The sequence below is a fragment of the Cupressus sempervirens genome, chromosome 7, assembly GCF_028749045.1.
Source record: "Cupressus sempervirens isolate cs-2001-9-10 chromosome 7, ASM2874904v1, whole genome shotgun sequence".
NCBI lineage: Eukaryota > Viridiplantae > Streptophyta > Pinopsida > Cupressales > Cupressaceae > Cupressus > Cupressus sempervirens.
In genome coordinates, this window is record NC_143124.1 from 333,784,399 (window position 1) to 333,810,837 (window position 26,439).

General features: G+C 36.2%; 1 protein-coding gene across 1 annotated transcript in view; it reads right to left on the reverse strand.

Moving 5' to 3' along the window:
• Positions 1-294: 294 nt before the first annotated feature.
• Positions 295-26,439, reverse strand: part of LOC149546789 (SKP1-like protein 7) — a 185,327-nt gene continuing 159,182 nt past the window's right edge. Inside the window, exon 3 of the mRNA XM_089794055.1 lies at positions 295-460. Within this exon, the coding sequence (XP_089650181.1) occupies positions 295-460 (166 nt within the window). The remainder of the gene's footprint in view (positions 461-26,439) is intronic.

Sequence of the window (26,439 nt, forward strand, 5' to 3'; positions counted from 1 at the left end):
GTGCATTTTTTCTTCAAATCAGGGGGTCAGCATATTTTCAGAGCACTTTCAGCCCAAACGGACATCACCATTGGATCCAGAAGGCCATTTGCAGTCAAGATTCATATAAAGCTTTTCGTTTTTGGAGACAGGGCAATTTTGGCAATTTTTTGAGGCTTCCAGGGTCGCTGTCGTACGGATCGTACGGACGCAGGGCGTAAAATTTTTTAAAAAATATATATTTCGGCCGCCACCGCGGGGCCGCCACCGCGCCACCTGCGCGCCGCCCGCAGCGGCCGCAGCAGGCAGCGCCACTCACGCTCCGCCGCTGCCCGGCCGCCTCTTGGCCGCCGCCCTCCACCGGTGGCGCCTCTCCAGCCCGCCGCCCGTCCGCTGCCCTCCGCCGGCGGCTCCTCCTGGCTTCGCTGCCCCTACGGCCACCTCTGCCGGTTCTGCCGCCTCTGCCCGCTCTGCGCCACATCTGCAGGGTTTGCTGACTCAGCACCTGCGGGGGTGACACGTGGCATGGGCACCACGTGGCACCTTGCCACGTGGACCCGCCACGTCACCCCTGCCACGTCAGCACTGCCATGTGGCACTCTTTTTTTGCTGCGATGGCTGACGAGCTGTCAATTTAAATCTCAGGATCTGCTGACATCATCCTATGTCATCATCCTTGCTTGCACTCTCCTTCAAGTTCTCTTTTGGACCTACTTGTGGTTTTTTGGCCATAACTCTTGCATACGGAGGTATTTTTCCGATCCGAAAGAAGCGCCAGAAAGCTGGTTCCGAGACAGAGATTTTGGTGTAGGATTTTTTAGGTTTTGATGCATTTTTATTGCTCGGTTTTTCTGTTAAAGTCCAAAGTCCTATTTTTGACTCCGGCATGCATATCTTTTGCATCCCATGTCTGTTTTTGGAAAACTTTATATTTCTGGAAAGCTGGTTCTGTGCACTTTTCAGAACTGTCATCTTTTTTCCTCACTTTTGGCTTCTTCTCTTTCTATCATAGTTTTGGCATTTTTGCTCTATGGTGGATATTTTGAGTGTTTTAGGCCCGAGGATCATTTTCCTGGCATGGTTTGCTTTCTTTTCGGCTGTACTTTCTTTTGGTTCAGCTCTTTTTCAGTTTTGATCATTGTAGCTATCCTTTTGAAGCACTTTTCTATTTCGCACTGAGATAAACTGTCACTTTTGTATTCTGGGAGTCATGAACGTTGTTTTGAGTCAGGTTTACTTGCACTATTTCATAAAGCACCATGGGGGGGATTATTTGTTTGCTATTTTAGGCATTCTCCCTTTGTCAAGTGAGTGTCCCTTCCATGACATTAGCCCATGCAGAGTCAGTTAGACCATGTCTTTATCGGTGTCTGTACTTCTTTTCCTCTCTCCTCGTTCTTGGTTCGTTTGCAAAAGATTTTGGCTCACCTTCTCAGTTGCCTGTCATCACACCCCGTCTGCATTAAGGGGGGATTATGCTATGTTCTAATGCATCTGTGGTTTGATGGTTCGATAGTGTGAACTATGTATTCAGTGGTTGATCCTACATACAAGGCGATTGCAGTGGCTGGCTACCTATGCATTTCGGTGAGATGGATCATCTACCATATAGACATGCTCGGCTCGTGCCTTCTTCTTCCATGGAGGTTTCTTCAGATCAGTAGTTTGACAGATTTGCGGCTCTTCATGCTTCAGTGATGCTGCTTCTTCATGATCACTCATTGTTCCTGTTTTAGGGGACAATTTCCCTAGTTGGAGACTTCTTCAGCTCTTCACTGGGTTCTTACCTCTTTTTGGGGGAGGGTTTTTCCCATGTGGTTTTCTCTCTTTCCTCGCTTACAGAGGTTGCATTCTTCTTGCATTGTACTTGGGTACCTAAAATGGCCTCGTTGCCGAGACCCATTATGCATTTCATCTTAGCTTTGTGAGCTTAAGGCATTTCCCTAAGTTGCACTTAAGGGGGGGTGTTAGAGTAAATAATTAATATTTAATTATTTATTCTATTGCTTAAGTTTACTTAGGTCATGCATTTATTTAATATTTCGTATTTAATGCATGTTGTGACAACACGGGAGTTTGTTCCCTTCTAGTTGTCACACTTATCTTCTAGCTTGTTCTACAAGCTTCCATGAGCTCTTTATATTCGAGCTCTCCTCATTGTATTTTAACATTGTGAAAGCCATTTTCTTATTGTAAATACATTTCTTATTGTGTTTGCATTTTTGGCTCTCATGTCCATTTAGGGTTTGCCCGTGCTCCATGCTCCTCCCCTTCTATGGCTTCTCTTTGGCAGGTTTCGCATGCAGGTGATCTTGGCGTCTTCGGAGTTGGCTTTCCTCAACTCCAACAACAACAACATTCATCCCTCTATGGATCTCCTCCTGTAATGCCTAGACTTGTCTCTGGAGGGCTCTAACCTCAGAAGTAACAACTCTAACCCTTCCACCATGCTCCCTTCATGGAGGAATCTTCTTGTATCAAAATTCATAACCACATAGTCCTAGTTAAAACTGCCTCATAGTTGGCACTCTGTCTACACACTTAGGAAAACCTTCTCTAATACCACTTGATGGGGACACAATCTAAGAAAAAAATGAACACAATAGGAAAGGGGAATATTATTATAAAAAATGATATACTAGTACATTTAGTACAACAAAAATAAACTCCATGACATGCCCTATGGGCTTACAATGTTATCTAATTCTAGAGAAAAACCTTCTCACAAAACCTTCTCCCAAACTCCACCAAAAACTACCTTTACAATGCCAGAAATGACCTTAAGTAAACCAAATTAGGTTTAGGGTTAGGAATATATTTTAGAATATGAAATTTTGAATCCACCTCCAAAATAAAAAGGTTCTAGAAAACACATTAGAAGTTGGTGTAAAATCGAAAGAATCCATAAATGGTAGTCCAACTTTTGAGAGGCATAACTTTTGATCTAGAACTCTGATTGATGAATTGTTTACATTTTTGGAAATCTCTCCAAATTCTCTATAGCCCTATGGACTAGATTTTCTCATCGTCCATTTTTGGACCCATATGAGGTCATTTAGTGCCTCAAATTTGACTTTGAAGCACTCTTAGGAGGTCTCTAGGCAACTTAAAACTATAATAACTTTCAAACTGTAAATCCTTTTGACCTAATTCTTTTTATGGATTGCTTGAAATTAAAAGTATAATAATCCCTCAAACTTACACCCTCTAACTCATCATAATTATGGCTCAATTACAAAATAACCTATTTTCTACATTGGCACATATCCCAAGCTGCTCTAAAACTCTAACCTTGAAAAGAAATAGTGGAAATATGAGAGTTGAAATCTTTATTTGATCTAAATGGGTATCCATAAATGAAAACACTTTAAATAGAAACTAACACTAAGCATATTTTTGGTTGATACAGGATTGCCCTTATACCACTGGATGCTCCTACATCAAAGGAGGAATAGATGTATAATGGATAGTGCTAGGAAACTCATGATGGAGAAGAGTGTTGCTTTGAAATATTGGAGAGAGGTTATAAGTGTTGGAAATATAAGGTAGGTTAGGTTACTGATAGAGGAGGGGTGAATCAGGAACTAATAAAACTTTATCTTACTTCACTAATTAATCCTTTATATATTATTCTAATCTAATTGCATGCATGAAGAAATGATAGCACAAAACATTCATAACACTTTTACACATGATATTGTGACTCAAAAACTTGCCAAATAGAAAGCAAAACTGGGGTGGGGATGATACCCACAATATTTAGTACTGCAATACAAAGTTAATCTATTAAGGCTTACAATTGACCAGTTTTGGTTGTTTTCCCTTTTAGGAGAAATAAGGACTATGAGGTCCACCTTGTTAAAGGATTTAAAAACATACAATGAAGTATGTACTCTATTAATAGATTTATCAAAAGATTGTTAAGTCTATCTTGTTAAAGGATTTCACTGATGCACTTGTTACGATGAACTAGTGACTCATCTCTTGACCTATAATTTTGATTTGCTAAATGAGATTCCTTGTATTAAAATGATCGATCAACTATGATAGATAAATCTCTATTTTCCCTTATACTACTTATAGCCTTCTTTAATTCATACTTCTGCACATCATAATACTCTTCATATGCATATTTGGATACGATAAAATATATTACACATATACTAATCCAATTCATTACCTTTCTAAGTTGAAAACAATACCATATTCATCATAATTCACAAAGTCATCTCAACTATTTTAATTTAGGTTCTAAAAACAAACTTGGTGATGTTCTAATACACAAAAAGCACCATCAATGCTTGGAAAACTATAACATTCAATTGAAGTTGAAGCTTAGTTCATATTGATCACTCTTCAAGTAGCTCAAACTTAGTCAGCACTATGTGACTCGATGAACACTGAGAAACTCAATAGCTATTGAATCACTTTGTTGAAATTGCATGACTCAGTCAATACGAGATTTAATTCATTAACCTTACAAGCTCAGTAGATACTGTATAGCTTGTTTAACACTATAGAGCTTGGTTAATATTGGAGTCTTAATCACATCCATTGGATAGCTTTGGAGACACTACTATACTTGGGCTATACTACAAACTATCATTGATGCTCAATAGATGTTTTGTAGCTTGGCATGAACTACAAACTGACTATTTATCTTAGTAGTAATTGATAGATTTGGTTAACACTATTGGATGAATGATAAGCTTGCTATAAATTGTAGAGCTTGGTAGCAATGTTACCATTTGACTAAGTGTTGAGTCACTGATAGATAAATTGACCTTAATGTCAACAATCTCCCCCTTTTGCATTAGTGACAAAAGCACATCATATCAAAAATCTGAGTACTCCAAATTTTAAGTGAAAACTTTCTTTATCACCATACTATTTCTTTAACTCAGTTTTGACTTCCAGCTATTATAGCTTGGTAACATACTTTGTTTTTTCTAATTTTTCAAAATTACATTTGTAAAGATATTTTCTACTTATTTGTACATGTATCTGCATAATACTATATATATATATCTAGAGTTTAGTATTCTCCCTCTTAGATAGATAATCTTAATATATTTACTTCTCCTCCATTTTGACATAAATGCCAAAGGTGTATAATATCTACAAATTTATACCAAAATGTGACAAGAAATCAGAATGTACCTTCAAAATTAGTACAATATTCTTGTCCCAATTATTCTGTAATACCTTACTTCCATGCAAGTCTATCTAAACTTCTGCTAATAATTCCATCATGTGGTCAACTATGGATAAGTTATTATCATGGATGAGACTTTTTGCATGTGAAATATGTTTTTGCAATCCATCCATGTTTGGAAGAATCATGCCCTATATTTTTTCAAGTGTGGCCCTAATTCTAGCTTCTTCCCTCCATATTTCCTCCTATAGATTTGTCAAATATGTGATCCTTTTGAAATTTCTACAACTATACATCAGATCAAGTGACAGTTGATGTGCACTCACCTTTATATAATCATCTATCTTGGACAATTTATCATGATTTCGTTTGTAAAGATGGATGTGTCACTTAGTTAGCAAATCATGAAACAAAATTACTAACAGATGTTTCTAGAGAAGCAAGAATTTTAGATAATTCTACTTGATCTACTGAAATCTTCAGTGCAACTTGCTCCAACACTTTGTTTTCAAACTTTCTTTCAGGTCTTTGCAACATTTTTTCTTGTATATTCAAATCTTCATTATATTTATGGACAATTTCAACTAATTGATCCACAATAATGTGTTTTCTATCAATCTCCATACTCAAAGCATCAAAAAATTCTCTTTATGTCATCAAGGACTTGATTTTTCTTCTTCTTCTTCTTCTTCTTCTCTTCCCTAACCTTTTTTCTTCAATAGTTTACCTAAGGTATCCATTTGATTAGGAGTGAGGATAGATATATCCCAATTTGGAATAACAATTTCCTGATCTAGGTCCATTACATTATCTTATTCTTTACCCTCAACCTTTAGAATGGTAGAAAAAATTTCTTTACCCTTATTTAGAACTTTAGTGCTTGATTGAGATTGATTCTCAACTTTCAATGCCCTTGCTATGGATACAATCATAGTAGAAACAACTGTAGAAATAGATGGAATACCTTAACAAAAGGAATACCTTGTTTTATTTTGGTCAAGCCTAATGATGGAGGAACTTGCTGCTTAGTAGATGAAGTACTGGGCACTTCAATCAATGATATACTCGGTAGTATAGATCCAAAGATTGGTTGGGTGTTTTGTGTAGTAGTGGTAACCACAACCAACTTAGGAGGAGCCTTCTTTGAGCTCAATTACACTAAGGCTTTTCTCAAAGAGTGAGGAATTGAAGTCATGACCAATGTTGCAATCTTTTTTGCATCAGTTTCCTCAATGCTTTGTATTTCTAGAAGACTTTCCTAAGTGGCTTCCTGTGATTCCTCCTCATCATCAAGGACAACATCATCTATTTCATCATCCTTTATTTCTACTTCTTCTTTTGCATCCTCATCTTCAACATCCTTGTCATCAACATGCACCACAAACTCACTGGGTTTGTGCAACCCATAGATATTCTTCCATGTGGAAGAAGTAAATTGTACTATAGACTCAATATCCTTAACCAATATCATACATGTATAGAATTTGAGAGTGAGTTTCTTTGCATTCTGCTTCAAGAATTCCTTCACCTCTTTCGCATTGAGACTCAACATAAGATATCTCAAGGTTTGTTCACATATGTAGCTCATAGTCTTCATTGCATTTTACAATCTATGTTTAACTGCATTCAAAAGTTCATCTGAAATTTGTTGTGAAAGCTCATAATGAGAGTATTTCCATTTTCCCAATTTTGTCAAAAGAGTATCTTCTATCTACTTTTTCTCTTCTTCATTCCTAGTCTCATACTTAAGAGACTTAAAACATGCCATGCTAGATCCTTCTTCCATTTTTTTCAATTTTTTTGTAAGTGTAGATGCATACCTTTTAAAGATAACCGATTCAGCTTCATCTTCACCTAAATTCAACTTCTTCTTGGATTTTGTTGATCTTCTTCTAAATATTACAAGGGAGGACTTAGAAGGTCTAGTTATAATAACCTTCTCCTTCTTCTTGGGAGGTTCTTCCTTAGATTATGTTTCTTATGCTTCATCCTCTTCATCTTCTACATCATCTCTTTTTCCCTTGGTAATCACAAGAGGAGAAGTTGATGATTTTTCATTCTTGATTATCTTTTCTATCCTCTTTCTTCCTCTTATTACTACTTGAGGTAGCCTAATCTCAAGCTCAATTCTTGCCTTGGCTTCATCATAGGTTTCAAAATAGGTGGCTTTAGGATCCACATACTCATTTAGTAGACCTTCAATGACATCCTTAGTTTCATCAATGTTAACCTCATAGTCTAGAGGCTTAACCCATGCCACTCTAGGTTTGGATATTTGAACATATACTTTTTCACAATCAACCATGAAACATATATCTTTCTCATAATCTTCTACAAGAAACCTGGGTATCCTAAATCTACTCTACATCTTTTCCATGAATGACTCAAAGTAATTATCCATGATGCTACTGAAATTCTCACCCATTTTTGCTATGTACTCATTGATTTGATATAAAATTGAAACATATTTTCTCCATACAATAGATCCTTTTGAATGGAGAAACTTTTGAACAAAGAAAAATAGACATGTCAAAAGAGAATTGAACTTACACAGGTTGTCCTTTGACAATATGATGCTTTCCATATTATTTTTGAGTTGTATCAATAACAACTTAGCATGGTCAAAAGACAAGTTATTTTTCACCACCTTGTATGGTAGATCAACAAACTCACATGGCACACTCTTCAACTTGCTAGAGTTGTATATCTAGTGAGAAATCACATAGATTCCAAACTTCAACTCCATGTTTGTTATGCCACTAGGCCCCATGCCTCTTTCATCCTACTAAGCAAGAATATTATTTGTCAGTTTATCCCACTCACTAAGAAATATTTAATATTGGTGAGCCGACTTGGTGAGTAGAGATAAATAGTTAACTCATTGAGGCAAGTTGGCAGGGTGACTTAGTGAGTCGACCTAGGGAGAGGTGACTTGGCAAGTCAACCTAAAGAGTTGGTCTTAGCTTTGTTCAAAATTGGAAATCTAGTGATTTTATGTATCATCTTCTTTGTTATTAGGATATGGTGATCTAGCCATAAGTATACATTCTGAATTTTTCTTAGAATAAATATGATCCATTTGACTTCAAATTCCTTTGACATATGAATAATATGTATTTAGCCCTTTATTTCTAAATGATTATGCTTAGGTTTGAGAAATTTATCCACACATAACTCATTAAATTATTCATTCATTTACATGGTCGCAAGTTCTTGAATAGAATGAATGGATATTGTGGACATGAAGTACCTTGGGGCAGAATTTGTGATTGCACTCCACTAGGGTCCAATGTCTCTACAATTACTAAACATATCTTGAATGTGGGAGCCTTACAATCCTTTCCATGAACCAACATTTTTTATCCTTTCTTCACTTTTCTTCTCAAAGATGCCATTTCTTGGTAGGGTTTTCAAAATAGGAAAATTTTCAACAAAAATTTCTCAAATCAGTTAGAAGAAAAGATCTCAAAGAATATAAGAGTAGAGTTTAGATTTGAGATTGCATTGATGAAGAGTGACATGATTGCTGAAATTGTATGTGCTTTAAGTGGTGTACCTAGGCATGTCAGTGCTAAAGGTAGTTATGTAGAAGTTTTTGAAGAAATTGAAGCTATTGGATCTAGTGGCAAAGATAGAAGTAATCATGTGGAAAGACATATTAGAACTAGGGTTGGTCAATTTTCTAGACCTAAATCTTAGTTGAAGCTAAAGCATAAGATGGAGGTTTCAAATTTCTTAGGTACTTTGACTCTTGAAGACCTGATTGATTGGATTGGTGAATTAGAAGACTACTTTGAGCTTGAGGATATTAAAGATCCACTCAAAGTGAGCTTGGCACAAACTAAGTTGAAAGGACATGCTGTACTTTGGTGGAAAGAATCACAAAGAGATTGAGAAGGGGAAGGTGAAATAAAGATATCTAGATGGAGGTTGATGGTGACTAAGTTGAAGGCTAAGTTCATTCCTACTAATTATGAACTTGAATTGTTTAAAAGATTATAGAATCTAAAATAGAAGGATATGACTATGAAAGATTATACTGAGGAGTTCTACAAGTTGGCTATTTAGTCTGGTCATATAGAATTGTCAAAGGAAAAAGTAGCTCAATACATTAAAGGTTTGAGATTCAATCTTTAGGATTAGGTTGGTATAATAAATATTTCTTCAACTAGGGATGCTAATTAGTATACCCTGAAGGTAGAGGATAAGTTTAAAAGGAAAAGTTGAGGTAATGCTAGAGGGAAAGAGAAGCAAGATAACTTGGCACAAGCTAAACTGAGTGCTGAAAGTGAACCAAAACCTATTGATAAAAGAAGCAAGATAGGTGGAGGTGGGTTTTGAGGTAATTGTTTAAGATGTGGTAAAGAAGGGAATAGATCTTTTGAATTTTTGATTAGTAGGACAACTACTATTATGAATGAGGTTGTAGTCCAGTATAGTTAGCCTAAGCAAGGAGAAAGTTTTTTTGGATTGACAAGTACTAGTTGGTGAGAGGGCATTGGAATCTTGTAAGAGGACTAGTTTGTTCAGGACTTGTTTTAAGTCTAATGGTAAAGTCTACATGGTGATTATGGATGTTGGTAGTATGATAACCTTATTGCTAAGGAGATGGTTTAGAAACTTGGTTTGAAGAGAGTGAGACATCCTTACCCTTATAGGATTGGCAAGCTAAAAGTTGAACATGCCTTGGAAGTGAGGGAACAATTCCTTGTTGATTTCCAGATTGGGCAATATAAGGATCAAGTATTGTGTGATATTGTGGACATGAACAATTGTCACGTGTTTCTTAGTAGACCTTGGTAGTATGATTGCAGGGTTGTGCATTATTCTGTCAAGAATGTGTTTACTATTAAGAAAGGTGGCAGGAAGTTTTCTCTGATTCCTTTACAGAATGAAGAGCTCGGTAGGAGGAATTTGAGTATTGGTAATTGAGTTCAGTTGGAAGATTATGAGAAGATTGGAGATCAGAGTGGAAAATATGCCTATAGCACAATTAAGATGGATGTGAAGAAGCATATGAAGAAGAAAGGAAAGAGTGTACAAATTGAAGATTCAGAGGATATGTATGTAAAGAACTAGTTTGGGATTTATGTGCTAAATCCCAAAAGATGTTCTTCTAGTTACTAGAACATCTTTTGGAACCTAGGGTGTCTAATGCATGAGCATCCAAGGCTTTTTTACAATCTCGTATGTTGGATTTGAATGCTAATCATTTCCAATTTTTTTGTTGCTATCGAGCTGGTTAGTGTATTTTGAGTTACTGTAGCTTTAGTGCATGTCGAGTTACTATAGCTCTAGTGAATGTTGAGTTACTATAGCTATAATGAACACTAAGTTACTATAACATTTAGTGAATGCCAAGCTACTATAGCATCTATTGGATGCCAAGTTACTATAGCTCCTAGTGGATGTCAAGTTACTGTAGCATCTAGTGGATGCCAAGTTACTGTAGCACCTATTGGTGTTGAGTTTTCTTAGTGTATGTCAAGTGTTCTTGTATGTGCTAAGTGCCAATATTGGTTTTGTTTCTATTCATGCTGAGTTGTCTATGAGCCAAGTTTTGTTATTTAATTTATGTTTCGGTGTTTAATTTAGTGTCATACCTAACTTGTGGTTTGACTTATATTTAATGTAAAGGATTTAATTTAGTTTGTAAAGAATTGGGCTGACTTATGGCTTAGTTGGATATAAGTAAGGGGTTTATTGGAATCTTTAGGTAGTAGTTATTCATTCCATCTTGGAGAAGGGGATGAAGTATAGATGCAAATTTTGAAGAGCTAGGGCTCCAGCTTAGGAACTAGAAGATTGCTTGGTGGACTTGAGGGTACAAGTGTAGATTCTTCTTGGTGTTCTTATCCAATTGTGGATCTAGACTAGCTAGAATTGAGTTTGTAAGTGTATCTAGTTGGATCTTGTAGAACTATTTTTATAATTGCTATTGTATTTGGCCATAACTAAGAAGGCCTTATAGTCAAGCATATTGCATGTAATCAATTACATCTATGAGTAAAGAATTGTGATTTGGAATCAGATCTTACATTATTGTTGTTTTATTATTGTGTAGTTATTTTCTAGGTGTTTTGGATATCTCCTTTGGGGATTCTCCTACCTTTCACTACATCACTATCTTTAATGCTAATAGGGATCTTTCTTTTTGCTAGCTAGAATTGATGTTAGATGACTTCTTCTGAATCATAGTTCTAGTGAGCTCTATATGGAACTAGGTTGAAATGATTATGTCACCCAACTCATTGACTTGGGTTTCATTCACTTCATGATTTTGGCTTATATTCTTTGGAGATTTTGGTACCCATTGCTACCTCATTTATTTTCTAATATTGCTAGCTTTGGCTTTCTTTGAATCCTCAATTTTTCCTATGTTCACAAAGTTGTTGGCAAGATGACCACATTCTGTAAAAATAAAAAATCTCTTTGTAGTATCACTTTTTCTCATGTGATATTTCACATAGTTTTCTCCAATGTATCCAAATTCACCATAGTAGTGATATCTACACCATGTGTTGTAATCTCATCCAAATATTGCTTTCACAATTTGTTCTGTTGGGTTCCACTTCTTGGTTTTTTACTATGAAGATTTGTGTCCTTGTTTCTTGCAATTGTAACACTTTCCTTCAAACTTAGGTTTGTCTATGCATTCACTTTCTCTATGACCATGCTTTTTGCAAATGCGACACTTTCTATTAAACTTTTATTTACCATTTCTCTAGCATTTGTTTGATGTATGACATATCTTAACACAAGGATTCAAGTAGGGCTTCTTTCTTTCAAAGTCCTTGCTAAGATGATTCACCTTCTTCTATATATCCTAATCTAAATTTTCCTTTATGTCTATACTAACTTTTCTCATTTAATTGATTCATTCTTTCCTAAGATTTCATCAATCTTTCATTGGTTTTTCTTTTAAATTGTGATATTATTCTGTAGTCTTTAATTCTTGGTCCTTAGATTGATACACTCTTGATTTGCATCACTTATTTGATCAATAAAGTCTACTTTTTGAAGGGATAGTTGTTGAATTTAATCATCCTTCTCTTCTATGACTTCTTTGGCTTTGTCTTTTTCTTCGATGACTTCACATAATCTGACTGATTGGATTTATTGTTCTCTTTTTAACTTTCTAATTTGTTCTTGAAGATTGGAATTTTTCTCCAATAGGTCTTTGATTGTTGCATCAACTTAATTTAAACTTCTTTTATTACATAAGTCTTCAATTGTACTATTATTGTAGAGATTGTCATGCATTTATACTACAAGATCTTTCCTTGTTTTCAATGATTATGAGAGTTGCTCCTTTTCTTTCTTGAGTTGTCCAATGGCCAATTCTAGACCCAATTTTTTATTCTCAATAGCCTTATTTATCTTGTATACCTCCATGGCCTCTAATCTTATCTCAAGCTATCAAACTTCTTCTGTGAGAACCAGTAGCTCTGATACTAATTGTTTGAAATATAAGGTAGGATAGGTTATTAAGAGGGGAGGGGTGAATCAAGAACCAATAAAAATTTATCATAGTTCACCAATTAATCCTTCATATAGTATTTTGATCTAATGGCATGCATGAAAGAATGAAATAAATAAAACATTCATAACACTTTTACACAAGACATGGTGATCCAAAAACCTTAAAAGTCAAATTGGGGTGGAGATGATACCCACAAGCTTTAGTACTACAGTATAAAGTTAATCTATTAATGCTTACAATTGACCACTTTTGGTGATTTTCCCTATTAGGAGTAATAAGGATTGTGAGGTCCACCTTTTTAAAGGATTTACAAACATACAATGAAGTATGAAATCGCTTAAGAGATTTATTAAAATAATGTGAAGTCCACCCTATTAAAGGATTTGACTGATGCACCTATTAGGATGAGTCAATGACTAATCTCTTGATTTGCAATTGTAATTTTTTGAATGAGATTCCTTGTATTGCAATGATTCCCTAACTATGATAGATAAATCTTTGTTGTGCCTTATAATTGTTGTAGCCTTCTTCAATTCACACTTATGCACATCATAATACTCTTCACATACATATTTGGATATGATACAAGAAATTACGTGTATACAAATCCAATTCATTACCTCTTGGAGTGGACTACAATACCAAATTCATCATAATTCACAAAGTTAGTCGAATTATTATAACTTAGTCTTTGAAGACAAATTTGGAGAATTTTTGATACATGTTGAACACTATCAACCCTCAAAAAACTCAGGCACTCAATTGAAGTTTAAGCTCAGTCCATACTAATCACTCTTCAAGTAGCATGGACTTATTAAGCATTGTGTGACTCAGTAAACACTGAGAAACTCAATCCTTGCTGAATTACTTGGTTGACACTGCATGACTCGGTCAACACTAGATTGACTTTGTTAATCCTATGAGATTAGTAGATAATATAGAGCTTGGTTAACACTGGAGTCTTCATCACATCTACTAGATATCTTGCTAGACACTGCTACACTCAGGCTATACTACAAACAATCACTAATGCTCAATATATGTTGGGTAGCTTGGCATGAACTGCAAACTATCTCTTTAGTTTAGTAGCAACTGAGACACTTGGTTAACATAGTTGAATGAATGATAATATTGGTAGAAAATGTAGATCTTGGTAGAAATGTAGGCATTTGACTAAATTTTGTGTCATTGATAGAGAAATTGACCTTAATGTCAATAGTAAGTACAACTGTCTATACCTTGAACCATGTACAAGTCAAGAAAGGTACTCATTCAATGCCTTTTGAATTATACCCAATGTAAAATATTTTAAGGTATTTGGAAGCAAGTGCTACATTCTTAAGGATTTCAAGAATGAAAAAATATATGCTAAAAGTGAAGAAGGTATGTTCCTTGGGTATTCTACAAGAAGTAAGGCTTATAAGTGTTTAAATACTAACACTGACAAAGTTATGGAAAGTGCAAATGGAAGTTTGGTGAATATACAAAGGTACATGAAGTTGAACCTATGAAGGAACCTAAAGAGTATAAATTTGTATGTTTTTTTGAAGGCATCCCTACTAATGAAGATGTTCTAAACCAAGTTGTAAATCAACTACAAGTTTCAGTGACTGCCAAGTAACATACAATGAATGTTGAGTTGCATTTAGGAACTGAGTTACAATGAAGAGCCAAGTTGTTGACAAAAGTTGAGGGAAATTTTGATTATAACATAAGTGTATGTAAAAGAGATGTTGAATTACAAGATAAAGAAGTATTTTAGATTGAGAAGAACAAGATATAGACTCTAGTTCCTAAACCTGAGGACAAGAATGTGATTGGACCCAAATGGGTGTACAAAAACAAGTTAGATGAAAAATGGTGAAGTCACAAGAAATAAGGCTAGATTAGTTTACAAAGGGAATGCATAAGAAGAAGGAATTGTCCATGGAGAAATATTTTCCCCTATTGCAAGATTGGAAGGAGTAATAACTCTCCTTGCCTACTCTACATACAAAGGTTTCAAAGTTTATCAAATGGATGTGAAGTCAACATTTCTAAATGATATATTAGACGAAGAGGTTTATATAGAACAACCAAAAGGATTTATTGATGCTAAAAATAATAATGGGATATGTAGACTACACAAAGATTTATATGTTTTAAAGCAATCCCTAAGAGCATGGTATGAAAGGATTCACAATTATCTTGTGAAGATTGGTTTTGAGAAGGTTGGTCATAACAAAAATCTATACTTGAAGATAGAAGGATGTAAATGTATTTTACTAGCTGAAATTTTTATGGATGATATCATATTTGGAGGTTAAGATACATTATGTAAAGCATTTTAAAATGAAATGTAGAAAGAATTTGAGATGTCCACGTTCGGAAAAATCAAGTTCTTTGTTGGTTTGCAAGTTTATTAGACAAAATATGGTATATAAATCACTCAGTCTATGTATGTGAAGGAAATATTGAAAACTTTTAGATTGGAAGATTCCAATCCAATTAGCACACCTATGGTGACAAGAAAAAAGTTGTTAAAGAATGATGATTCAGCTGATGTGAATCAAACATTGTATAGGTCTATGATTGTAAAATTGCAATATGTAGTGCATAGCAAACCACACATTGCATTATCTATTAGGATTCTTGCAAGACTATCTACAAATCCTAAGGAGACTCATTTGATGGTTATTGGTCTCAGATTATTTTTGACAATTGAGTGTCAACACACTTAAACAATTCTTAGTTGATTCAAAGTATAATACAAAAGATGAGCTATAATGTGTGTCAAGCCAAAGAATTCAATAAGTGTTGAGCGAAGTTCAGCTGCCAAGTGAAGTTCAAGTGCCGAGCGATAAGTGATGTCGAGTCACTATAGGTGCCAAGAAAAGTATAGATGCCAAGAAAAATAGAATTGTGATAGGATCCAAGTGAGACAAAATTCCTATATGTGCCAAGAATCAACAATTAGTAAGTGTCAAGTAACACATAATCAACATATGAGTTTGTGCCTTTACAAACTCAGATGTAAACCATTTTTGAGCCAACTTATGATGAATCTTGAAGGATCTTGAAGATAATATTGAATCTTTTGCATTACCTATGTAATTAGCATGCAACCAATAAGAAAAAAGGAGAAGGCATGCAACCAAAAGGAAAAGTGAAAGAATTGAGTGGGAAATGAAGAGTGAATATTGATCATAGATTCATATCTAACTCTAAATCTTTGAAGCCTTTAAAAGGAATATGAAACCCCATTGTATGTGTGCATGTGAGAAGTGTATGGGTAAATTATAGTGAAGCTCAGAAGGGTGTAAAGACTTAGAAAGAGAAGAACAACACTGTAGAATTCAATTGATCAAGAACAGAGTATCAAAATTTTGAAGAGAGTCATATCAGATCAAGTAAGGATCAAAATAGATAGAGTAGAATGAAGATCTGGAATTACCAATTAAGGATTACAAGTCATTAGATCAAGAATTTCTAATACTCTCTAGAAATTATATTAGGAATGAAAATCCTATGATGACAGGTTGGTTTAATAGCCATTTTTTAAGCCTTTAAACAAGGTGCTAAATCCTTTAATAGGGTAACATTCCAAGTAATTGTTTGTAAATCCTTTAACCAGGTTGCTTTTAATAGGGTGTAAAAGTCTTTAATAGGATAGGCCTTTCATAGGGTAGACCATTGGAAGTGGTCAAACTTTGTAACCTTAAATAGTTACATATTGCTACACTGATATTTCATGGGTGTCATCCCCACCCCAATTTTACCTTCTCATTTTGGAGGGTTTTTGGGTTACCAAAATCTTGTGTTATTTATTTTCATGCATGTCCTTACTTTTATTTTTATTAGATGAATTAGATGCATGTGAATGATTTGAGCTAAAAGGTTTTGAAAAGCTTAAAATTAGTTACTTCTAATTTACCCCCCCTCAGAAGTAAATCTGCCTACTTGTAAATTTCAACAATTGGTATTAGAGCCAAGTTCTCACAAGGAGAAGCCTTACAACTTGGAGATAAGATCTATAAATGGAAGTGTAAAAACTTGGGAAGATCATAGAGAATTAGGCAATTGATATACAACTTGTTCTACACACTTTGGAAGAAGCCTAGCAAGAACTGAGAAAATCAGTGAAGAGAAGAAGAGAGATTGCCATAGCTGAGAATGATACACAATACAAGGAGATTGACACCTCAAAATTATTTACAAATGGATATTCCAAAAAGTTTGATCCAAAAATAGTAGACCTTATGGAGAAAAATAGAGCCCAAGTAGAAGAAATCAAGACACTCAAGATTGAACAAGAATCACAAGCCAAGATGCTTTGTGAGGTGACTGAATAGAAGAAAAGAGCCATTGAAGATAAGGTTGTGCTAGAAGAAGACAAGAGAAACCTTACCAATAGACTAGAAGAAAAGTCAATTGAGCTTGCAATAATTTCAAACATGCAGCTAGACACACTAAGTTAGATGATGAATGCACACCATGAATAGAATGTCAAGGATATTGAGATCTCTACACTAAAGATACAAAATGAACAACCGCAAAATGACCTAAAAAGAGAGAAGGAGATTGTAAAGAGCTTCAACAAACCCAATGAGGCTATCAAGTACTTTGAGTAGCTACTAAAATCACCAAGGGCTAGAAATGATACTTTAGGGCTAGGATACACTAGCACTAAGCAAGGAGAGTCATCCAAGAGTGGAGAAGAAAGGAGTAACAAAGGTAAGAACACTAAACCTACTTGTCATTTTTGTGGTGAAAAAGGACATATCTCTAATGTATGTAGGAGCAAGCATTCTCATCAGCATGACAAACTTAAGAATGTGAGTCATTTTAATAAGTGCACAAAGCAAGGACATCAAGCACATAACTATAGGACTAGGATTATCAAAACACCAAGATTTGAAGGACACTACTACAATTGCAAGAAGTATGGACATAAAGCTTTTGAATGCAGATCAAAACCTATGTGGACTCCTAATCAGCTAGCAAGAGGAAATAACCATTGACATCACTGCAATTGGGACTACAATACCAGGTATAGCTATCATTACTATCAGGAATATGGAGACATTCTTGAAAATTACATAAGAACACAATTCAGTGGAAATTATAGCGGATGGTTGAGTTAAACCACATATTTTAGTTGTTTGAAGACTAGTCATATCAGCAAGAATTTTTCAACAAGGTCAAAGGCACCTAATTCAAAGAAAAATAAAGGTAAAGAGAAGGTAGTTGTTGAACACATCAGCGAAGAAATGATTAAGACATGGAAGAAGAAAGATGGGAGTAGTACACCAAATGAAGGGATCACTTCACCTAAAAGGTCAAGTGGTCTCACTTCATCAAACTAAGCAACAAGAAGACATGAGGGACTGATTTACAAAGCTTTGTCATACATTAGTTCCTAAATAAGAAAGTACTAAAAAGAAGAGATCAACATGATTAGAGATGAAAAGTCAAAATTTCATAAAGTGTTGTCGAGTTGCTCTCATATGTCAAATATAATTCTAATACAAGCCAAGTTGGTAGTAGAAGCTGAGTGAAGAAGAAAATTTAGTTAAAGCCAAGTGAGGGATACTTCAGTGGATGTCAAATGGTGAAAAGACAATAAAAGCTGATTAATACAAAAATCCTTAAGAAGCTAAGTGGATAGCTGTAAATGTGCTAAGCATCAAATAGTATGAAAATAGGGTATATTATCGCATTTTGAATCTTTTTTGTTGATCGCGAACGAAGAGCAAAGATGAAGAAGAGCACAAAATGACTCCAAAGTAGAGAATCTATCATTAGAGTGGATTTTAATAGAGATTTAACATAGTTTCATCAACTTTGAGGTATTTATATTTGTGCTGAGTTACAAAGTTTCACATTTTCTTTGTGTACAAACCCTAGATCACACAAACAACTTCTAGCTCTAGGAAAACATAGGAGAAAGAGTTGTTTGAGGTTCAACTAATGTCCAATGAAGTAAAACAACCAAATTTTCATCCAATCCCTAAAGTGGCATATAAAAATGAGCTAGTTGGAACCCTATTTATCATACCCCCTAAGGTAGTTATGGTTCAAGATGTTAGAAGATGTTACATCTATAAAACTGGGCCCATAGGAGACATTGAGATGAGGGAACCTTATGAGAAATTGTGTGAAAATGGAGTTTTAAAGGAAGAGTACCAGATTGTTGAAAAGAAGGGTTTGATATGTGCCTTAGAATTCCCTACACTTTTCAAAATTGAATGGATCAGGCTAGTGCTTACCAAAATACATGATGGAAGTTTATGGTTGGAGGATGGTCCAATAAAAATAAAAAACAGACTTATACATAGAGTGATAGGTCTCTAATCAATATAACACCCTTTTAGTTGTAGGGTTGGACATCCCTTACCACCAAAATACTACACTGATTTTCATTAAATGTCAATCCAAGAGCGTGGACTTGAGATGATGTATGCAAAGTATATGCTCTAGTTTTCACTAAAAGTCACTACTACTTTGACGCATTCAGAGGGTACTCAACTCAGATACTTGTCCTAATTTTTCAATTAGAACAAATGGCTTAAAGGGTTGGGATTGGACTTGAGAATTTATCTCCCTTCTCTTATCATTGAGATAATATGATAGGGTACGCTCATCCTGGCAATTCAAGGAAGTCGATACCCGGTACCTGCAACCTGCATAAAAACTATGCATGTACAAGCACAATATATACTAAACTAAATAGGCAATGGCAGGAAGTGTTGCATCGTGTAGATCCCGACTAGCAGGTGACTATGACTCCCTTCCTTAACCACATCAGACACACCATACAAAAATAAACACGTAAAGCAAACATGCACACCATACACATGCAAGTATGGGGTAAGTATCCATAAGAAAACACATGTGATAAATCATCTTACTAATCATCATTAATATCATACATACATGAAATTTAAAGTACCAAGTAATCTCATCATGTATTAACTGAATCCATAGCACAATATCTGATAGTCTCAAAACAATGTTGCTAACCATCAACATAAAACTAGCTCTTAAAAGAGTTCAGCAATGATAACAAAATGCGAACTAGGGGCAGGCACTAAAATTTTACTAAATATCAGCTAATGGTTCAATATATAATACATAAAAATAAGAATAATTAGAAGAGAAAAAAATCACCTTCAAAATATTCGATCCTTTGCAATATTGATTAAATCCGCAAAATAGTTGTTGAAAATTGCTTCAAAATTAATTGTTTTTTACAAATCTTCTTCCAATTTTCGTTGTCCTTGTATGTTTAATTTTTTAAAAAAGATAAAACAATATTTTTTAATATCGAAACATCACACTAACTGCTAGCAATTTCTCAAGCCGACTGGGGGTTTCGGCCGAAATAGTCTATAAGGCAACCTATGTGGCAGCCAAACAAGCAAAAATCAAAACTTCTGTAAACATCTCACTTTGAAGGCCAATTTGACCTACTAAATTGAAGTATTTTTAAAAACTAAAAAAATACTTTCGTAGTTCTCAGAGTCACAATTATGATTGTATAATTTTTTTAAAGTTTTGATTATGAATAATATGTTATAATTTGAAAATATTACAAGTAGGTATCTTAAGATTCAGGAAGATGTCTATTCAAAAATAAGAAAAAAATAGTAAATCATGTTAAAAAATTAATTTTTTTTTTTATGGTGCACTAGAGGAGAGAGTCTTCTTCAAGAATATGTAATTTTTTTTTAAAAATATGTAGATTTGATGGAAAAAGTTTGACGGGAGAAAAAAATTGTCTATTTTTGATAACTTTGACTTTGACCAGTTATAACTTCAAAAATATTAGCCGAATTTCAATTTTTCTTTTTTAGTGCACCAGGTATACATGTTAACTCTAACATACTCCAAAATCAAACAAAAATATGAACATTTGCATATATTTGTTTGACGGGAAAAAAACTCTATATTTTTAGTATTTTTAAAAAATTAGAAAATACACTTTAAAAATTCAAAAATAAATAAAATTTTCACTCAATTTTTTTAAAAAAAATTATAGACATAAACTTCATCCAATTTTACACATTTCATTAGTTTACATCATCTTCAAATTCTAAGCACAAATGCCACTTTTATTTCATTAAAGTTGAAGACTTTAAATTCTGATATCACTTCTCCTTTATAAAAGGTGACACAGGTTTGTGCTTTTACCCACCAATGGAGAGGACCTTAGCAATGGCCTAACCAAAATATTGGTAATCCACAATTACCACCTCTAGTCCAAAAACCTACACTAATGCCACCACTTGCAAGTTCTAGACCTCAAAAGAAAACTAAGTTACCTACACAACCTCAAACAAATCCAAAAATCTAGCAGCCACAACAACCTATGTATTTGCTGATGTTCAACAATATCTTGCTTATACTCTAAATGTTGTAGATATACATTTGAGATCTGGTACTAACTCTATGGGTGCCTAAATCACCTCTCATAACTGAAATACCAGATACTTGTGTAGCATTAGAACCTATAATTTCTTAGCCACAAGTGGTTGACCCAACTAATGTAACTAATTCAACTCAAACTCAAACATCTATTGAACCTTCTTTTCCAGAGAAACTCATATAAAGTAAACCAACACAAATAGAGGAATAATCTTTTGACATCATTGATCAGTTAAAGAACATGCATGTCCAAATTCCCTTATTCCAAGCTATTAAAGATGTTCCTATTTATGCAAAAGCCATTATAGAAAGGTTGTTTGAAAAATCCTAGGAGGGAAAAAAAAGGACCCAACTATAGTCAATGTTGTAGGACAATTGGTTGACATTATGTTAGGTAAATTGATTATTCCTAAATACTTTGATCTAGGTAGTCCAGTTATGAATGTTATTATAAATGGTCAGTTTATTAAAAATTCTTTAATTGATCTTGGTGCTACTGCAAATATTATGGCTAAGGATATGATGGAAATGAAAAATATAGAAGGGTTAAGTGCTATTTGAACAATTTTGCAACTTGTAGATAGTTCTACTGTCACTCCTGATAGGATGATAGAAGACATAGTAGTAACCCTAGACTCTCTAGAGTACCCTACAGATTTCATGATTCTGTTCCCAAAAGTCAATTTATTTGGTTACCCTATCATTTTATGAAAATCATGGCTAGCTACAATAGATGAAAATATAAGTTGTAGGTCATGGAATATGGCCATATCTAATGGACATGCAACAAATAAATTTGATGTATATCCTACAACACAACCACAGCTAAATTTAAATACATTTGTAGAGCTAGATTTAGGGGATGGAGAAGAAGAGTTAAACTCTAGAGCACAACTTATGATGCTACATAGACAATCTTTCCTAAAGCTATAGGAAGAGGATTCAATAATTCAGAGTATTTTTAATAATACTTGTGTGGTAGAAAAAGATGTATCTGACAGTTCTATGTTGGAATTAACTACATATGAGGAATATAATGAGAATTGTTCTCTAGCCAAGGAACAAGATATTATTCATCAACTTTTATCATGTGAACTAGATACAAGTCCAATCTCTAAAGCTGCTATAGTTGACCTCACATCTACTGTTGAGTTGTCAAAAGGTCATAATCTCCATGTCAATCCCAAATTGCCTTCCACATAGATGAAATAGTTAACAGAGCTTCTTTCAAAACATGAAAAGGCTTTTGTATGGGACTATGGAGATATTAAAGGTTTAAGTCCTACATTATGCACTCATAGAATATACATCAATGAAGGTTGCCTACCACTTCATCAACCCTAGTGAAGGATTAATCAAACTCTCAGAGAAATAGTTAAAACTAAATTGCAAAAGTTACTTGATGCTAGTTTTATATATCCTATATCTGATAGTAGATGGGTGTCACCTTTGGTCACAGTGCCTAAAAGGGAGGGAAATGGTGAATTTGTGTAGATTACATAGAATTGAATAAGGAAACCAAAAAGTATTACTTCTCTTTACCCTACATTGATCAAGTTTTGGACACTCTAGTTGGTATGAAATATTTTTTATTTTCTAGATGGGTATAGTGGTTATTATCAGATAAGTATAGCTAGGTAAGTGCACCAAGTTGTGGTACCAAAAGTGGGGTATAATTAGACACCTTTTTTTTAAAATCGAAAAATTTTGAACTTCAACAAGAATTTGAAGATAGGTATGCTCAAAATTTTAAAATATGATAGAAAAAAGTAGTAGTCCTTTGAATCTAGTTTCTAAACTACTAATTTTTTTTCAAAATGGTTTAGTTTTAGGTCCTCAAGAAAGGGGGCCATAGAAAGTGGTACTATTCATTCCAAAAAAATATAATATAGTACAAAGTGTGGCCTCTCTAAAATTTTAACTTTTTTTTTGAAATTCTTTAATTGCTCTAGTCAAAAGTTACTGAACACTATGTAGTTTATCCCATATTTTTCAAGTAATTTTATAATGTGTAATTTTTTAATAAATTTTTTAATTAGACACATCCCAAAAATGTGAAATATCTATGTGCTCCCCCTAGAAATGATTGAAAACTAATCTAAAATCAAAACTTTTTTTTTCAAAGTGTGTAGAATGGAGTCTAGTTTCTAAAAAACTAAGTTGTTGCAAAATTCAATGAATGAGCTAAAATCTACAACCCAATTAGTACATGTTGGTTTTTGACAAAAAATGGACATATATTCAAAAGAAATTATAGTTGAAAGGCCTGAAATAGTTCAAATAAAAAATAAATTATATGGTTATATAGCTAATACAGAGAACTATAATGTCATGTAACCTAATTTTATCGATGCTCAACCATGACAAAACTTGAAGGAGAGTACACAAGAAAAATCAATCATTTTTTGTATGTTTGCAACAAAACACATCTTAGACTAGTTTAGAATCTCCAAACCTTTGGGTCTAATCCCTAAGGAAAAACCAAATGTTAGGCTTGGTAGAATATAAAGCTTTGAATAGTGTGTGCACCCTATAGCACATGTACGGTATAGCATGCATGTGCTATTTAAAGCTTTTTAAATTTAAATCTTAATAGTGCATGCATGCTTTAGTGTGCGCATACTATTGAGACCTAAATAGTGCATAGAGAGGGAAGGAGAGAGGTAGAGTGAGTGAGAGAGAGAGAGGGGGGGGATGTGTGTGTGTGAGAGAGAGAGAGAGTAGGGGATGGGAGATGGGAGAGAGAGTAGGGGTGGCAGAGAGAGTACAGGATGAGAGCAAGAGATTGAGAGTAGGGGATGGCAAAGAGAGAGTAGGCAATGGGAGAGGGAGCTAGAGAGGGAGAGAGAGGAGAATGGGTGTGTGTGAGAGAGATAGTAGGGCATGGGAGAGAGTGGGGGTGGTAGAGAGAGAAAGTAGTGGATGGGAGAGGGGAGAGAGAGGAAGTGAGAGAGAGAGAGAGAGTAGGGGTGGCAAAGAGAGAGTACAAGATGGGAGAGATAGATTGAGAGTAGGGGATGGGGGAGAGAGAAAGAGTAGTTGGTGGGAGATGGAGAGGGAGAGCAAGAGAGAGAGGAGGATGGGAGTGTGTGTGAGTGAGAGAGAGAGTAGGGTATGGGATAGGAGAGAGAGAGGGGGGGGATGGGAATGTGTGTGTGTTTGTAAAAGAGAGAGAGAGAGAGAGTAGGGGATAGGAGATGGGAGAGAGAGAGAAAGAGAGAGAGAGAGAGAGAGAGAGAGTACTTAGTGGGAGAGGGAGTGGGAGAAGGAGAGAGAGAGGGGGGATCAACATGTGTGTAAGAGAGTAGGGCATGAGAGAGAGTGTAAGAGAGAATAGGGGTGGTAGAGAGAGTAGGGGATGGGGGAGAGAGAGTAGAGAGGGAGATAGAGTGAGAGTGAGAGAGAGTAGGTTGTGGGAGAGAGAGGGGGGATGGGAGTGTGTGTGAGAGATCTATAGAGTAGGGGATGGGGGAGAGAGAGGGGGGATGACAGTGTGTGTTTGTGAAAGAGAGAGAGAGTAGGGAATGGGAAAGGGGAGAGAGAGAGTAGGAGATGGGAGAGAGAGTGAGAGAGAGTAGGTGGTGATAGAGGGAGTGGGAGAGAGAGTGAGTGGGGGGATGGGAGTGTGTGTAAGAGAGAGAGTAGGGGATGGGGGAGAGAGAGTAAGGGGTGGTAGAGAGAGTATAATATGGGAGAGAGAGAGTGAGAGTAGGGGATGGGAGAGAGTACAAGAGAGAGAGTAGGAGTGATAGAGAGAGAGTAGGGGATGGGAGAGAGTAAGAGTAGGGGATAGGAGAGAGAGTAGGTAGTGGGAGAGGGAGTGGGAGGGGGAGGGGGAGGGGGGAGAGAGAGAGAGAGAGAGAGAGAGAGAGAGAGAGAGAGGAGGAGGATGAGAGTGTGCAAGTGAGAGAGAGTAGGGTATGGGAGATAGGAGAGAGAGTATGGGATGGGAGAGGAGAGAGAGGGGGATGGGAGTGTGTGTGTGTGTAAAAGAGAGAGAGTAGGAGATGGGAGAGAGAGTAGGCAGTGGGAGAGGGAGGGGGATGGGAATGTGTGTAAGAGAGAGAGTAGGGGATGGGAGAGAGTGTGAGAATGTGTGAGAGAGTAGGGGGTGGCAGAGAGAGAGTAGAGAGGGAGGGAGTGAGAGAGAGAGTTAGAGAGAGAATAGGCTGTGGGAGAGGGAGTGGCAGAGGGAGAGTGAGTGAGAGAGAGTATAGGATGGGAGAGGAGAGAGAGAAAGAGAGGGGGATGGGTGTGTGTATAAAAGAGAGAGAGAGTAGGCAGTGAGAGAGGAAGTGGGAGAGGGAGAGAGAGAAAGGGCAGATGAGAGTGTGTGTAAGAGAGAGAGTCGGGGATGGGAGAGAGTGTGAGAGTTAAGAGAGAGTAAGGGTGGCAGAGAGAGAGTAGAGGATGAGAGAGGGGAGAGAGAGTAGGTTGTGGGAGAGGGAGTGAGAGAGGAAGAGAGAAGGGGGTTGGGAGTGTGTGTAAGAGAGAGAGAGAGTAGGGGATGGGAGAGAGTGTGAGAGTGTAAGAGAGAGTAGGGGTGGCAGAGAGAGAGTAGAGGATGAGAGAGGGGAGAGAGAGTAGGTCATGGGAGAGGGAGTGAGAGAGGGAGAGAGAAGGGGGCTGGGAGTGTGTGTAAGAGAGAGAGAGATTAGGGGATGGGAAAGTGTGTGAGAGAGAGTAGGGTGGTAGAGAGAGAGTAGGAGATGGGAGAGAGAGTGAGAGTAAGGGATGCGAGAGAGATATTAGAGAGGGAGAGAGTGAGAGAGAGAGAGAGAGAGATAGTAGGTGGTGGGAGAGGGAGTGGGAGAGGGAGACATAGGGGGAATGGGAGTGTGTGTGAAAGATCTGGAGAGTAGGGGATGAGAGAGGAGAGAGAGGGGGGATGGGAGTGTGTGGGTGTGTGAAAGAGAGAGAGTATAGGATGGGAGAGTGGGGAGAGAGAGAGAGAGTGGGGGATGGGAGAGAGAGTAGGTGGTGGGAGAGGGAGTGGGAGAGAGAGAGAGAGAATAGGGGATGGGAGAGAGTGTGAGAGTGTGGAAGAGAGTAGGGGTGGAAAAGAGAGTACAAGATGGGAAAGAGAAAGTGAAAGTAGGGAATGGGGGAGAGAGAGAGAGAGAGTGTGAGAGTAGGGGATTGGAGAGAGAGTAGAGAGGTAGAGAGAGTGACAAAGAGATAGTAGGTGGTAGGAGAGGGAGTGGGAGAGGGAGAGAGGGGGGGATGAGAGTGTGCATGAGAGATCTAGAGAGTAGGGGATGGGAGAGGAGAGAGAGGGGAGATGAGAGTGTGTGTGAAAAAGAGAGTAGGGGATGGGAGAGGGAGGGAGAGTGGTGAGAGAGAGAGAGAGAGAGAGAGAGAGAGAGAGAGAGAGAGAGAGTAGGTAGTAGGAGAGGGAGAGCGAAAGAGAGAGAGG